General features: G+C 50.1%; 1 protein-coding gene across 1 annotated transcript; it reads right to left on the bottom strand.

The window, feature by feature from the left end:
* Positions 1-190: 190 nt before the first annotated feature.
* ARC (activity regulated cytoskeleton associated protein) lies at positions 191-6253 on the bottom strand. The gene is made up of 3 exons (XM_032710969.1): positions 2987-6253; positions 2309-2467; positions 191-1912 (listed from the first exon to the last, which is right to left on the bottom strand). The coding sequence occupies exon 1, from the start codon at positions 5747-5749 to the stop codon at positions 4532-4534; it is 1218 nt and encodes a 405-aa protein (XP_032566860.1). The 5' UTR covers positions 5750-6253; the 3' UTR covers positions 191-1912; positions 2309-2467; positions 2987-4531.
* Positions 6254-16382: the final 10129 nt, after the last annotated feature.

Here is a 16382-nt window from a genome sequence, read left to right as displayed (position 1 = left end):
TCAATCTTAGATGCCAAACAACTCCCTCAAAACACCTCCCTGTTCTCCACATCCAACCCCTCCTCTGCAAAGATTTTTCTTAAATCAAGTAAGCCCAAATGGCTGACAAACCCAAACTTTCAGAGGGCAGCAGGTACTTTTGTTGCCCATAAACCAAGGAAGAAAGACCGGAAAGCAAAGCACAAAGCAATTGAAGCAGAATATTTCAAAGTTTTATTGTATAAATCTACAAAAGGCTTTGCTACAATAGCAAATAGAGTGTAGCACTATTCTATTGACAGGTTCTAGTGGCTTGGGGTGATCTTGTAGCTCCAACATGACACATGAGGAATAAACTGCCTGATACAGTCAGATCCAGAGCAGGTGATGTCGGCTTACAAAGACCTTTGGCTTCAACCCCTATAACCTGCAGCGAGTCAATGGGTTTGCCTTTTGCACAAGGTTGCTTGAATTAAGAAGATCTCTAGTAAAAATAAAAAACTCTAAAGAAGTTTTGTCAGAGTTCAAATGTAAAACCACCTAAGGAGGAAAAAAAAGCGCAGTGGTTGAAATCTGCTGAAGTTTCAGAGACAAAACACATACACACTTCTTCATTCATGTGGCTCTGCCCCAGGAAAATAAACTACCAGCCCTTCCTGGGGAGGCTGGTAATATAAACCAGGGTGCTACAAGTAAAGCTCCAGTTTGCCAGGAGCACCAGGTGAAATAAAATCAGTCCAGGAGATTCAGTTCTTCACACTCCAAAAAGGCAGCTGAAAATGTATAAACCTCAGGACCAAACAACCAAGTAGCACAGACAGGCTAATTCATTAAAAAGGCAGGAAAGCCTATGGGAAAAAAAAATAAAATGCCTAGTGAGGCAGTCAAGTCCCTTGAAAGGGACTGTGAAAATTAAGCACCTCAAAATCAAACATCATTCTGACCTTGAGATGATGCCTGTGGAGTCTGGCTTGACATGGTTTTCCAGAATTTTCTGGTCCCGGACATTTTTGCTGAGCCTTGTTGGAATGTACCCTGGGTCCACCCCAGAACTGGGCTGAGGTGGATTTGTTTGCCTGACACACACCCCCACAACGACATCCACACACACCCACACACCCCCAGGACAGTTGGCTCTGGAAGAGAGAGGAACCAACTGGACCTCTTGAGCTGAGATATGAAGCAAAATTGCCTCGTCCAACTCACTCATCCCTTTGGGCTCCCTGGGTCTGGATGGAAACAGTCCCCCCAGAGCCAGCACAAGAACCCCAGTTCTTGCAGTAACTCTGGCCCATGCAGATCCAGAGAGCTCCTGCTGCCTCCCAACACTCTGGCAAGACAGTTGTGCAGGCTCCAAGAGTTCAGACAAGCATCAGGAGCACCGGGATGCTTCTCCGAACCTCTGGAGCCCTTTGAGGTTTGAAACTTGTACCCGCATGAAATGAAGCTCCCCCCGAAAAACTCAGGAAAAATGAGTTACAGCATTGACAGCCTGGAGGGTTCGTAGCCTAAGAAGGGTCAGCCTTTTGGCAAAGTTAATCAGGAAAGTTTTTTAGAGCTGATAATCTGGTGAAGAGTTCTTTAGGTGAGTCCCAGCGGCCCCAAATCACAGAGGTTTGGTGTCATCTCAACACACAGTCAGCACAAGCCCAGCATCCTTGCTGTCCCCAAAACCTGCACTTGGTTCTTCTCTTCTGGTCTCTTGACTTCTCTTTCCATTCTCAGCACTTTCTTCTGTGCTCAGAATATCTGGATCAGCTCAGACTTTTCTTCGTGCTGTTGGAAGTAGCTTCCCCCTTTCACTGGGACTCTCAGCACCTTGAACACAGGGAGGCTCTTTGGTGCAGGATTTGCCCTCTGTCTTCCTGCAGCTTCTTTCCTGGGAAAGCTCTTGGGCACAGAGAAGGAAGCTCAGCAACAGCAGCAGGGATTGCTGTAAAACAGAAAAAAAAATAAAAATGCAGCAGCTCTGACTAGATCTCTAAAAAGGAGAATAAAGGGGATTTCTCAGGAGTTGAGATTAAATTTAACTGTGCCCATGAAGTGTCTGCAGCCTGGAGGACCCACCAGGTGTTGGTGTCCAAGGATTTGCCAATGGTCCAGCAGAGGGAAAGCCATGATGTGCACTGTCCCCAGAGCATTAATTGGGGCTGGTGCTTGGGTTCTGACCCCAAGAAGCTGAAATGCCACCTCTTTGGTGGTGTCAACCTCTTGCAATCACCAGGGTTGAGGTCTCAGGACCAGCACAGATGTTTGTACCTGGGCTGTCCAATATCTCAGGGCACTGGGGAGGCTGAAAGGCCCACAGGGTAAGATGGGAGGTAATTACCTGTGCCAGTCTTTCCTTCAGCTGGTGGAGCTGGTGGCTGTGGACCCTGAGAGCAGGTCTGATGTCAAATCCTTGGGTTTGAAGGTTTTTCTGGGCCTTCCTTCCAAATCCTGAGTGCTGTGAAGTGATTCCTTCTCAGAGGAGGATCTGAGTGAGTCACTGCAACCAAGAGGAGATAATGTTTGTAATGCATGGCCAGCTCATCCTCAGCAGTGACACCCACTCCCCCATCACTCATCCCAGGGCATTAGTGAGAAATGCTCCCAGAGCTGCTCACAAACCAACTCACTCCCAAAAAGTGAGAGGAGAGCCCCCACATTCCCAAGACAGGCTCCTAACAGGGCTGCAGAGCAGACCTGCACGTCCTTCGGGCTGTGCATGGACCTGTGGTTGTTATCCCAGCCCAGAGCTTCACGTGGCAGGTCCTCAGGGTGAGCTAATGAAGAAGCTTCCCATTTCCTCCTCGTCTTTATGAGAAAGTGCAAGATGCTGCCCTCTTTGGAAACTTTTCCCACTCCTTGTCCTGCATTTCCCTTTGACTGCCTCTCCCTTCCCCTTCCTCCCAACCCTAATGCTTCGTGTCCCATTCCAGACTAGTTTTTATTCCAGTACAAGCTTCCTACTGGATGGGCCATGGCTAATTTAGGTCTGAGAAGAGAATGCAGGAAGTCCCCTTACCTTCAGTCTCTTGGAAGGAGTCACACCCAAGGCCTTCTGAGCCACCAGTGCCACGTGTCCCTGCTGTGGTAGTGCCAGGAGCATCCCAGGGTCACTCCTGCTGCTGCATCCCTGCTCCATCTCCTGCACAGGCGCTGTTCATTTGAGCTGGTGGTGAATGCAGATGATGCTCCAGATGGTGCTCCAGCCTCCAGAAGCTTCGAAGAGCCAAACTTCATGAATGTCTTTCATCTCTTAAGTCCCATCCTCAAACTCTGGCCACAGATGAATGCTGAGCATTTACTGCCTCCACACGGAAAAAGTCACCAAGTCCAAGTCCACCTCCATCCATGGACAGATGTTGTAGAAAGTTCTTTGTGAGCAGACACTGCTCTGTCCACAGGTGCTCCAGGACAGGGATTCCAGGCTTTCCAAGAGCATTTTGAGCCTGTCTGTGTGAGCAGAAACTCTTTGCTGAGGCTGTGCTGGGCACACACGTCCTCTCTTCACTTCTCTTTGCTTTTACATGGCAAAAGCTCCTGTTACCTCCACACATCAGCATGGACTCGATTTGCTGCTCTGGGGATGTTTTGCTCTGAATTTGGGATGTGTTTGTTTTGTTCAAAGAATAAGGATTTGGATTTCCCTTCCCTCCCCCCACCCTCTCAAAAGAGCTCTGGTGTCTCCTCTCTCCACCTGAATGCTCTCCCTGAAAGGAAGCAGACTGCTCCTTCAATAAATGAGCCCACAATTTAATTAGGAAATCTGTTTCCTGCTGAATGCACAGGATAATGTGCAGGGAAAGGGAGAAATTTGCCTCTGCACTGCAGTGGCCTTGATTGGAATGAGCAGAAACTCAGACAAGGAGTAAACCAATAAAGCCTCTCGAGAGGAAACACATTAAAGCAGGTATTAGGTACAGAGAAATGAAAAACATCAAAAATAATCCAGACTCTTAAAGCTTTCAATTCCTGAAGTAATAGGATTTTTTTTCTTCACAAAACAAAAAAATAATCAAAAAAATTAATTTAATCCTTTGGAGCAAGTAAGAGCAGGAGATTGCAAAGAGAGCAGAAGCCTGGTGGTTAATCAGAAACAGGCAAGGGTCAAAAGAAAGCTGTGTCCTCAGGACAGGGACACCTCCTCAAAAGAGGGAGGAGAGAAGGAAAAGGAGAGATCCAGATGGGTAGGAACCCTCAGCCAATTGCTGCACTCCTGTGAAGTCCTGGAGAGCCGCCAGTGTCGAGCGGCTGCTTCAGAAGTTGGGAATTGTCTCTGGTTTCTCATCAGGGATCTCATAAAATGGTCTGTTCCCCCCAGTGGTGCCAGCGGGGTCTCCAGCACCCCCGCCTTGCAGGGCTCAGCTGAGGTGGGCAACCCCACCCTAAGGTGCCTCTGCCCCACCACCTCCCTCCCCCCGCGAGCAAAGTTAACAACCCCTCTGCCCTGGGCTCTTGGGCTGAGCACACCTCATGTCCCGTCTCAGCCAGAGCCTCTCTCCAAGGAGAAGCTTCCTAAATAAGCCCCCTTCTCCCTTTCACTTCACCCAGAGCACTGCAGAGCAGCTCATATGACAGTGGCTGGGGGGCTGGGGGGCTGCTCGGGTTGGGTCCCGTTGCTCGGCACGGGACTGGCAGTGGTTGAGGGAGGCACGGTGTCCACGGAATCCCCCGGCTGGATCTCGGGGGTCCTCTGTGGGCTGGGCTCCTCAGAGTGCTCGATGCTGCCCTGGACCTCCTTCCCTCTTTGGATCAGCTGCTCTAAGGTCTTGGGCAAGGGGTAGCTCAGGAAGCGCTTCAGTTTGGGCTGGAGGGTTCCTACCACGTACTGGATAATCTCCTCCTCATCTGCATCCACATAGAGGGTCTGGTACAAGTCCCTCTTGCGCCAAAGGAACTGATCCAGGGGCTCCCCCTCTTTCTGGGGCAAATCCAGCTCCCTTTTGATGGCATCCCTAGTCAGGGTGCCTTCGCTGTACTGCAGGAACTCCTTCTTGAACTCCACCCAGTTCTTGACGGAGTCCTGCTTGTATTCCCACCACTTTTTAGCTGGGCCGTTCATGTGGTTTTGGATCTGAGACAGCCAGTACTCCTCAGTCCCACCCACCTGCTTTAAATATTCCTCCAAGTGGCTCAGGAACTCCCGGGGATCCTCAAACACCTGGGTCTCCACCGGGGAGGCCGGAGCATCCTCCGACACAGAGACCCACTGGTAGGAATCGTGGCCCTGGGGGATGCTGGGCACCTCCCCGGGGGGAGGGGTCAGGGCATACATTTGGCTCATGTCGAGGGCATAGTCATAAATCTCCCCCTCACTTGGCCTGATCTCGGGGCCTCCCACCCCCACGGACACCGTCTGCTTGCCCTGGTCCCCGGGGCAATATTTGCCTCCCATGGACTCCAGGCGGTCAGCCCACTTTTCCAAGCGGAAAAACACCTCCTTCCAAACATTCATCTCCCTCTTGACCCACCTCTCCAGGTGTGCAATGGTCTCCTGGCATCTGGCCAGGCAGGCCTTGATGGACTTTTTCCACCTCTGGTTTTCAGTTGGGACATGGTCCTCTAAGTTGTTCTCTAACTTCCCCACGGATTTCTGCAAACCCTTCAGCTCCCGCTCCACCTGCTTGGAGACCTCGGTCAGGAGGTGCCTGTGGGTCCTCCTGACGTGCTCCAACATTTCTGCCCTGCACTTCCCAATCTGCAGGATCACATTGGGCTTGTTGGCCACTCCACGGTGCCCCTGGAAGGAGTGGATGCCCGCGTTGGTGACATTATCCAACTGCATGGCTGCGACCGTGCGAGTGTCAAACAGGGAAAGAACTGGGTTATGAGCCCTGGCACTGGAGCTGGCTCCCAAAAACCACCACCACAACACTTCCTGAGAGACACACAGAGACTCCTAAACCCCCCTCCAAGGACCTTTCCACACAAACACAACCAAATCAGAAATCACCGCAGAGCGAGCCGGTCGGTCCCCGTGGATCCCAAACTGAGAGTTGGAGGCAAATTTCTCCCGGTACCCAGTTGGAAACTCCTGTCTCAAGTGCTCAGCGTGTCCCAGAGAGATCAGGATCCTCCAGGAAGAAGGAGAGGAGTTGGATAAGGTGTCCAATCCCGTTGCTTGTCCGGAGCTGAGGATCTTCAACGGCACCAAGTCCCCGCTGGAGAAAAACACACGAAGGAGCTGCTGCAAAAATCCGGGTGATTCCTCCTCGGGTAAAAGTTGGCGAGCCAAAAAACGCTTTTCCACTAGAGATGCAAAGAGCTGCTTCTCTTCCCTGGCTGAACTGCCACTAGTCCAGGCTCCTCCATCTACTTATACTCCGCACGGCTCAACATGTGGGTGGTGCTCTGCCTCCTCCCGCACTCCCAGAGCAGCGCTCATTGGAGGAGAAGCGAGGCCGGTGTCTGTGGCAACCCAGATTTTGGCAGCCTCCCCTCGCTTCCCACCCCCTCGCTCACGCCCCCAGACTCGACGCGAGAAGCACTTGAAAGGTGCTGGAGACAGTTGGAGGGATGGATGAGTAATCGCACCTTCCGCCTTTCGGGCTGCGGGAAAAGCACTTATTCATTCCACAACTATTTACTCAGCAAGGTCACCGTTAACGTGCTTTCCCCTGGCAGGGCTCAGCTGAGGAGGAATTCAGGGTGTCACACACAGGCAGACGCCCCCGGGCCCCCACACGTACCCCCAAATGTTCACACACACACACACACACACACAGGGTGAGCTCACTCCTAATGCAAATCCCCGGGAATGGTGGCAAATCAGCAGGGGAAAAAAAAAAAAGAGGGAGAGAAAAGAAAAGAGGAGGGGGGGAAGCAGAGGGGGAAACACTCAAATGAGCCAATTCAGCACAAAGTGGAACACTCTGGACTTTCTCAGGCGCTGGTAGGTGGGAGTCATCCCCACTGCCTAATTACACCGGACCAACTGCTATCCCGGGAATATTCGGTGAGGGAGGGGGGGGAGACATCCTGGTTTTTGCATGGAATTAAATCCGCCCATCAAAAGCCTGTTCCGTACTTAGCTTTGAATCAGATGCTTAATCAGGGAGCCAACCCACAAGCGCAGATGAAGCCACATTTGTTCTTCCCTCTTGACAAAGCAGGAAAAGCCAACCATAAAAGGAGCCTCCGGTTCTTACATAAACCAGAGATAAAGGATTCCCTAATCCGAGAGAGTTTCCCTGCCGGAACATCCTCGGAGAGGTGCTGAGGGTGTCTGGGGCTTCTCAGTGACAGAGGCCGGAGGCAGTGGGATGCTGATTCACTAAAATCACCTAAAAATGGGTTTTGAGCCTGTTGGCAGTGGGGGAGCATGCCCCGGGGTGGTGGGCACTGTGCCAGGGAGGATTCAGATGGATCCTCACTCCCACGTGTTTCCTGGTGAGAACGCAGCCACCCTGGAAGAGCGAAAAGAGGAGGAGGAAGAGAATCTCTCAGTAAAGTCCCGCTGGAAGGAGGTCTCAGGGATCTCAGGTTAAAGCAGAGACCCTCTGGAGCAAACTCGTGGTGGTTGAGCTGGAGGGCATGAGGGACAGGGGGCAGGATTCCCTTTCCCCCCATATCCATGCAGGTAGGGATGTATCTGTTCCTTACCAGGTGATGGCACATGGACAGACACCACTGTTCTATGGCTCTCAGGACACAGGGCAGTTATTTAGGGCAGCAGCAAGATGACCTAGAAGGGCTGCATGGTTTGGTTGAAGGGGGAGTGACAGTGAGCGAGGAAGGGAACAAAATGCAGGATTCCTAATCCAGCAGATTCTCCCAATGCCACTTCTTCCCCCACACATATCATGACACTTATCTGACTACCCTCCCTTTTCCTTACTCTTCCACTTTCACCCAGTTTTCCTAAGCACAAGATTTTAGGACATCTGTGTTTTTTTTAGGAAAAAGTCCAATATCAATCATCTGAGGGTTTGGGACAGGTCTGAAGCCTTTTATGCTGTCTCTGTACCCCAGAGAGCCTCCCTCAAACCTGCATTGCCAGTAAGAGATAACACGAACTGGAGAGACAGTTCCATCTCTGAATCCCTGGATTGGCGGAAAGATATTCTCCAGAAAGCTTTTCACCCAGGATCCCCAGAAATGACCTGTAGGATGGGGACAAGTTGTAGGGTGGCATTAACTTTGCAAGATGACCTCCTTTCCACCTCACCTTGTCCTGTCACATGCCAGGGTGACATGGTTATAAAAGGTACTCCACCAAACCAGACCCTTTCCATACCCTCCTGCCTCTCTTTCCTTCTCCTTTTTGTTTTCCCTCCCTCTGAGGGGAAATCATCAGTCTGAATGGCCTCATTTGGCTCTTGGCTCTGGTCACAGGATTTTGAGATTACTAAGGGTGGAAGGGACCTCAGGAGGTCTCCAGCTCAACCTCCTGCTCTAAGTTGAGTCAACTTAGGTGAGATGGTTCAGGTTTCAGATGTTCAAAACCCCAGGGATGGGGGTTGCTCAAAGGGAAAACCTTTTTCCTTGTACCCAAACTGAGTGTCTTATTTGAATTTAGACCCAATATCTATGAAGATCCTGTTTCAACCTCCTTGATAACCTCCTTGATAGCCTCCCCACAGGAACAGGACTCTGCTGTTAGGACCCACAAGTCCATCACTTCTCCAGGCTGGACAGGCCCTAGTCCCACACCAGGCAGGTGCTCTGACCATCTCAGTGGCCTGAACTCCTTCCATTTGACCACTGTCTTGCCCTAAGAGGGATAAATCTGGTTGCAGCAGTTTAATATAACCTAAAATGCCCTGATTAGAGGGCTATAATCCCATCCATTGATCTCCTGCTTGTCCTCATGTTCCTACAGTCCAGGACAATTTTTTTGCTGCCAGGACACACTGCAGGATCATCCTCAGCCTGCTGTCCACCAACATTCCCAGGTCCAGCTCTGCCATGGACTCTTTCTTCCCAGGCACAGAATTAATCCTTGCTAAATATCATCCTGCTTCTCTTGGCCCTTCCCTCCAGCTTTTCCAGGTCTCTGGGTTAATCTCATTCACAGAGCTCTTCTAATCACTCTCCTGGTGCTGTGGAGGTGGTGGGGGAAGCAGGAGAAGCGAGGAGGGAATGGGGGTTTTCCTTCTGGACCTGCTGGGGAATGAGCTGCTGATTAAGACGTGTGATAAGCATTTTCATTGTGCTTCTAATTAAAGGAAGGTGAGTGGGAAGAGGAAGAGGAGAGAGGGGAGCCAGAAGCAAAGGGAGGAGGGAGATGCTGGGAGGTGATGGAGGGAGACAGTCTGAGGCAGACAGGCAGATTCCAGGCACACAGAGACAGACAGGCATGGAAGGACAAGATCCATGGATTGGGGCAGGATGGGGGGAGGCTCGGAAGCCACAGTATCTTCATCCCAGGGTTTCACAAAGGAGAAGCTGAGATTCTGTTGAAAATACCTGCTTGGTCTCAGGGGAGCTGTCAATGAGGTGGACAGAGTAGATAGCAGGGCTTGTAGTCCTCTCATGGCCATAGGAGGTCCAAGGCCAAGGAGAACAGAAAGGAAAGCGGGAAGTGAGTATGAGGGTGATCAGTGAGTGGTTCCCTCCAAAAAAGCTGAGCAGGAGGCAAGGGAAGGAGAGAAAATAGCAAAAAGCCACATCTCAGAGCTCAGCAGGGATGGTGTCAACGTGGCTTGTCTCCCTAGAGCTTCCTGAGAACAGTTTTAAACCACAGCAGATTGGGATCAGACCCAAAAAAATGAGGAGAGAGAAAGAGAAGAGCCAACAGAGGCATCAGAGCCAGCCAAAGGAGCCCATGGCAGTGAGGCAGGAGAACCCCACTCAGGGAATGGGGACCAGAAGAAGGGACACCGAGGCACAGTCAGCACTGGCACCTTCCCCAGTGCTGTCACTTTGCACCCAGAGCCTCGTGTCCCTCGCCCTTGGCATCAAGTCAGGGTGTGAGTTTTTGCTGCCTCAGAGCAAATGTGTTGGGGCTTGGAGGGTTCTTTTTTTTTAGGTTGACAACCCTTTGCCACCTCATCTGGCCGAGTGTTTTGCTCAGATCCACCTTCTGGCAACACATTTCACTCCAACTTGGAGATGAGCCTGAGCCAGATGAACCTGGTGGGGGGAGTGAGAGAGAAGGGGGAGATCCCAGGGCTTGAGAAAGTTTCTGGTGCAGCTGATTTGTGCTGCCTTTTAGTGCCATATGCTCTGGAGAGCTCTGGTGGAGGCTGGAAATGCTGGATCACCCTCCTGTGGTGCCGGGATCCCTCTCCAATTATTCCTTGGGATGTGCATCGTGTTTCTCCTCTGAATTGCTGCCTGGAGGACCATTCCTTTCACCCAGGACTCTGTGAAGGGCCAAAAATAAGAAACCTGAAGGCCTGTGGGCAGTTGAGCCCTTATTCTTGCAGGAACTAATATTTCCTACTGGGATTTTCTGCATTATCCTATATTTGCTGTGCTAGAATTTTCCCTTTCCTTTCCAGAATTGCTTCCTCCTACAAGAAAAAAGAAAAAAGAAGAAAATAAGGAATTAAAATTCCCCCCTTTCTGCCTCCACATCCTTTTAATCCCTATTGACCCTCCTATAGCTCACCAGACAAAGCTGCCCAGTCATTTGTTTGGTAGCAAAACCCTCAACGAGGCAATAAAACGAAGTGGAAACCAAGGTATTGGGCTTTGAAATTTGTAAAGAAAGAAACAGGGGGGAAAGAATAACCCATTTAATTTGCACCATACGTGTCTATTCATCCATGCCCAGCTCTGGAACACTTTATTGCACTCAAAACCCAGAGTTTTGCATTCAAAACACGGATCACGTCAGTGGCTCTATTGTTCCCGGCCACCCATCATCCCCCAGGACGTCACTGGGAAGGTGTGGAATCAACTGGGAATCTGAGGGCACACCCCCCCCCCCCCATCAATATTAACCACAATAATGGTGGTTGTCATCAGTGCCACTCCTCCTGCTGCAGAGGAGCCTGCAAGTTCTCTCCTTGTTCCTTTTCATCTGGAAAGCCCTACTTTGAGGGGAAGGGAGAGTGCTTTGTTTTCGGGCTAAAAATATCTTCTGTGTTTTATAATTCTCTGCTCTCTCTTTCTTTAATGAGATGTTTGTTATTTTCCTTTCCTCGCTGGGCAGAGGAAATGTTAATGAGTCTCTTCTCGTGCTGCTTTCGCCTCTCCAGTCCTGCCTGAGGCTACAGCAGGAAAGCCAAAGGAGACAGCAGGATTTTTCACACTCTGCTCTTGGCTGTTACGACCCTCATGAGGTCAACACAAATAGAAAGACATCTCTAAATGAGCCTCGTTTGCCTCACTGAGGAACTGGTAGAGCACAATTCTTGCCAGGGCAAAGGGCCTGAGTCACGCCCGGGCTGTGACATTTTATCTGCCACAGGTTTTCCAGCTGGATTTGGCCCACTTTTGGCCCCACACTTGACTCTTGGCCCACCTGCCCCCCTTCGGGGTATCCCTCTAATTGTTCTGGGAGAAGTTTCTGGGTTTAGTGCTTTTTTTTTTACCCTCCTCCTCAGCAGCAAACCCTGAGAATCACAGGTCTGCTAAATCAGGGAGAGCAGTGGGGTGGCTGTGAAGCTCACAGACCCTGTTCCTTTGCTGGTGTGACCTGGCTGACGGAGTCCCACCAGGCCAGGAGAGCTTTGTTCCTCATCCCCTGCCAGGAGGATGTGCCCACACTGATCTAGGAGCCCTCTGTGGTCCAAGGAGCCCATTCCACCCTCCCCTGCAGCCCTGACTTTGCTCTTCCGTTTCCCTCTGGGTTTCTGAGCTCGCTGGTGGTGGTGGAGGAGCACTGGGAGGTCACAACCACACAGGGAAAACGGGACATTGTCCTTGGTGGTGGCATCAAATCCTACCCTGGTGAGCCTGGAAGCTTTGGCAGCACCAGCTACTCAGATGATGAGGAGAGAAGGGCTCACTGTTTTTCCTGCCCTTACTCCTTACACACATCTTGCCGTTCCTATGGGTGAATCCATGTTAAGCCTCTCTTTCACTTCTCTCAAAACCTACATGGGTTTTTCCTCCTGGGAAGGACTTTTAGGGGTGGTGAGAGCCCTGTTTTCCATCATGGAAAGATTTCCAAGCTGCAGATTCCCTGCTGTGGGCAGGAGGGAGCAATGGGATAATCCTGTGGCCATAAGAGAAAACGCTGCCTTGTTGTGGTTGGTAACAGCCAGAGCCATGGAGAACCCACCCACAGCCCCGTTTCCACACCAAATTCCATGGTCCTACCTATCCTGTGAGTGGCAACAGTTCTGTTGCCATGAGGGATATGCCAGAGGAAGTTAAGGAATGCTCAGGGAATGGAAGCAGAAGCCTCTTTGCACATGGAATTGTAGATTGTCCTCCAAGACGTGTAACAGCAGCAAAAGCCAGGTTCATTTGGACACCTCCATGCTAATCTCATTCCCAAATTCCCTCTTCACTTCCCTCTGCCTGATGTTCCTAACCTGGGTTAAATAACTCCAGATTCATAATAGGGACAAGCTAAGTAGGATTTTATCCTGTTTTTAGGATCAGATCCCTCCATCTGCAGATATCTATAGTTTAAGCTTCTGTTCATCCAAATGTTTTCCTCTCTGTCTGAGCCATGGATCAGTTATTAACTGGATGAATAGATGGGTAGTTTTTCTCCCTAAACTGCCCTCTAAAGCTTTATTTTCCCTCATTCACACTGAAATCCCAAAACATTTTCAAACCTGTCAAGGATTTGGCCACAGAGGTGTCTTTGGACAACACCCCAGGCAGGTTCAGAGCCTGATCTGGCAGTAGGATTTCTATCAAGGTCTCCTCAGTGCTGGGACATTCCTAAAGGAAAAGGAAAAACGAAATGCTTTATTATAACTCATTTTGTGGACATTGTTTGTACTTCTCTCTAAACGGGAATGTGTGTCTGGCTCTTTGCAGTGGGATCCATTAAAGCCTCACAAAGGGACACAGAGCATTTCCATGATCCCAGAGGGACACGAGGATGCTGTTCCCAGCCAAATCCAAATCTCCAGAGCTCCATCAGTCCTCAGCTCTCTGCTCTCACACCCTGAAGACACAAACTAGGCCACTGCTCACCTATTTTTAACAATTCTATCACTGAGCTGTGACTCGATTTACCTTTTTTCCACGTTTTCCTTTTCGCTTCTCCTTCTCCTGATTTATTTCTCTTCTTTCTGTCCCCATCAAGCATCGCTGTTAACAAAGGTTTTCCTCCCAGCATCTTTGCATTCTGGCTCTAATCCCTCCAAGCCACAGGGAGCCCCAGTTGGAGTCAGGGCTCCAGGAATTGTGTCTCCTTGGCTCCAGGAAACAAGGGGGGGCTCCCGTGGGGCTGGGGAGGCTGCAGCACTAATGACAGCAGGGGTGAGGCTGGGTCACTCCTGGAGGGAAGGGAGCCTCCTTCAGCTCCTCCTCATCCCAGCTTTTCCATTCCCATTACTGAAGTACCTGTAAATGAGAGATGGATAATTAGGAACAGCAGGGAAGCTCCAGGGGAACAGAAGAATGTGAAAAGCAAGCAGCAGAATGTGAAAAGCAAACCATCACTAAAAGCCACATTAGACCAGGGCTGGCAGGAGCTGGGAGGGAGTTGGTGTGTAAAGCTCTCCAGGAGTTTTCCTTCCCGAAAAATCCCATCACAACTCCTTGGTGTACCATTCCCACCCCACTGAACACAACTTGGTGGTCTCAGACTGGAGATCATGGAATCCTGGAATGGTTTGGGTTGGAAGGGCCCTTGAAATCATCTCATTCCAACCCCCTGCCATGGACAGGGACACTTCCACTATTCCAGGTTGCTCCAAACCCTGTCCAGCCTGGTCTTGGACACTTCCAGGGATGGGGCAGTCACAGGAGTGATCCTGACATGAGGCTTTTCCTTGTTTGTCTCCACATGATTATGGGAATTTACTCCATTCCCTTCTCTTCACAGAGGTTGTGTCTCAACAAGGGCTGGTCCCAACTGCAAAATGTGATGACATGGAAAAACATTTGTCCTCACAGAGATTTTCAATTTTAGCAGGGTCCAAACTGAGGGGAGGAGGGAAAATTATAAAAGGAAACTAAAGGGGGGGAGAAAGAAAGGAAAAAATAAGAGAATATAAAAGAGGAGAAAAAAATGGGGGAAAAAAAAAAGGGAAAAAGAAAAAAAGGGGAAAATGGAAAAAAAAAAAAGGAAAAAAGAAACGAAAAAGGGAGAAAAAATGGGGGAAAAGAAGAAAGGAAAAAAAGGAAAAAGGAAAACGGGGGAAGGAAAATAGAAAAAAGAAAGAAAAATAAGAAAAATAAAAGGGAGGGAAAAGATGGGAAAAAAGAAAGGGAAAAGGGAAGAAAATGAGGAAAAAGGAAATTAGAAAAGAAAAAAAAGGAAAAATAAGAGAAAATAAAAGAAGGGGAGAAAAAGGATGGGGGGAAGAAAGACAAAAAGGAAAAAAGAAAAAAGGGGGAAACAGGAAAATAGGGGAAAAGGAAAAAAATAAAAGAAAATAAAAGAAGGGGAAATAAAAAGATGGGACAAAAAGAAAGAAAAAAAAAGGAAAAAGGAAAGAGGAGGAAAAAGGGGGGGAAAAGGGGAAAAATAGGAGAAAAATAAAAGAAGGGGAGAAAAAAGATGGGACAAAATGAAATAAAAAAGGGAAAAGGTAAATAGAAAAGAAAGAGGAAAAATAAAAGAAAACAAAACAGAAAAAAATAAGAGAAAAAAGAAAAGGAGGAAAAAAAGAAATGGGGGGGGGGAAGAAAGGAAAAAAAGGAAAAAGGGGAAAAGGAGAAAAAAGGAAAATAACAGGGGGAAAAAAAAAAAAAAGGAAAAAAGAGAAATCAGGGGCTACAATTGTAGCCAGAGTTATTTATGCCTGATTTTAGTGGAAGAAATCAGGATTGAAGATTTATTTTTTTTTTTTTTAATGTCACTCAGGCACGACCTGGTCAGGGATTATCCCGCCCTGTGGTTACTGGGATGGCATGGCATGGCATGGCATGGGCAGCTCTGCCCTGTTGCTGGGCTCCTGATTTGAGCCCGGCAGATGCCGGGGAGGCGGTGGCTGCTCATTCCCGGCACAGTAGGATGGAGCTCTCCATGGATCCCGGCAGGAATGTCGCAACAGCGAGAGGGAAGGACGCGGGGGGAGATGCAGGAGCCTCTGGCCAACCCAGAGAGCCTTTCTCTGCCCATCACCGCCTGTTCTCCTCTCGGGACACAAATCGGGACCTCCCCACCGACCTTCCCAGAGAAACTCCATCCCAGGCTGCGGGGAAGGACGGGGCGTCCCGGGTTTCCCAGCTCGCTCCCCCATTTTCTGTTTTCCAGCAGTCGGGTTTGGTTGCGGGGAGGGAGGGGAGGGAGAGGCAGCGGCGGCTCCGAGCCGAGGGGTTCCTCGAGGAGAAGCCGAGGTCACTATCCATGTATCCATCACCTGGAGAGCCGTGAGCCATCCCCGAGTGAGACACCGGGGTGGGCGGGATGCGGGGGAGAAGGGGAGAGTGGGAGCAGGGAGACAAAAGGGATGAGCGGGATGTGAGTGTTCCGGGGGAGCTGCCGCACGCTCCTGCCGTTCTCCCACCTGCCTGGGAGCTTTCCAGGGGCCGGGGGTGCTTTCCAGAGGGCGAAAAATGAGCCACGGCAGCACCCCCAGGGCAGTGCTAAAATAGGGTCGCTGTGGGCACAGCGCCCCAAATGCGGGCACTGCTCTGGATGGGGTTAGAGGGATTTTTCCTCCTCCTCAGGCCCTGAATCAGGGAAGGGGGGTAGTTCCTGCAGTGCTGCTTTGCTCAGAGCCAGGAAGGCTCCCTGAAGGGATCATGCAATCCTAGAATCCTACAGTCCTAGAATGATTTGGGTTGGAAGGGACCCTAAAGATCATCTCGTTCCAACGCCCTGCCATGGGCAGGGACACCTTCCACTGGACCAGGTTTCTTAAAACTGTGCTTGTGTAGGAGGGGAAATCCTAAGATTTAGAGCTTTGTGACCCCCACAATGAGCACAGTCAGAGCCCTCCTTCCCCTCCACTGCTTGGTCTCCAAAATCCTCCAAGTCCCTTCTCAAATTTTGTGAGGGGAACGCAATCTCACCAGGGCACCCCCAGGTTTCTGCCAGGGGTCGTGCAGGAAGTTGACTGAACATGAAACCTCTACCCAAAGCTTCAGTTTCTCAGTGGGGTGGGGTGGTAAAAGTGTCTTAAAATCATATTTGTCACTTGCATAAATTCATGGAATTGTTGTGGTTGGAAATGATCTCCCAAGATCATTGGCAGAGGTTGCCCAGAGAGGCTGTGGCTGCCCCATCCCTGGAAGTGTCCCAGGTGGGGTTGGATGGAGCTCTGAGCAACCTGAGAGGTTGTGAAAGGGAGTGCAAAGCATCCCTGCCCATGGCAGGGAGTTAGAACTGGATGATCCTCAAGGTCCCTTCCAACCTAAACTTTTCTATGACTCTGTGATCTCAATTTAGG

This window comes from Chiroxiphia lanceolata, chromosome 1, assembly GCF_009829145.1.
Source record: "Chiroxiphia lanceolata isolate bChiLan1 chromosome 1, bChiLan1.pri, whole genome shotgun sequence".
Classification (NCBI taxonomy): domain Eukaryota; kingdom Metazoa; phylum Chordata; class Aves; order Passeriformes; family Pipridae; genus Chiroxiphia; species Chiroxiphia lanceolata.
Note: the sequence above shows the minus strand (reverse complement) of the source record. Positions and strands in the feature narration are given on the sequence as shown.

What these genes read in the sequence shown, in the direction of transcription:
- ARC (XM_032710969.1), bottom strand. Translation starts at nt 5,749, where the DNA reads ATGCAGTTGGATAATGTCACCAACGCGGGCATCCACTCCTTCCAGGGG.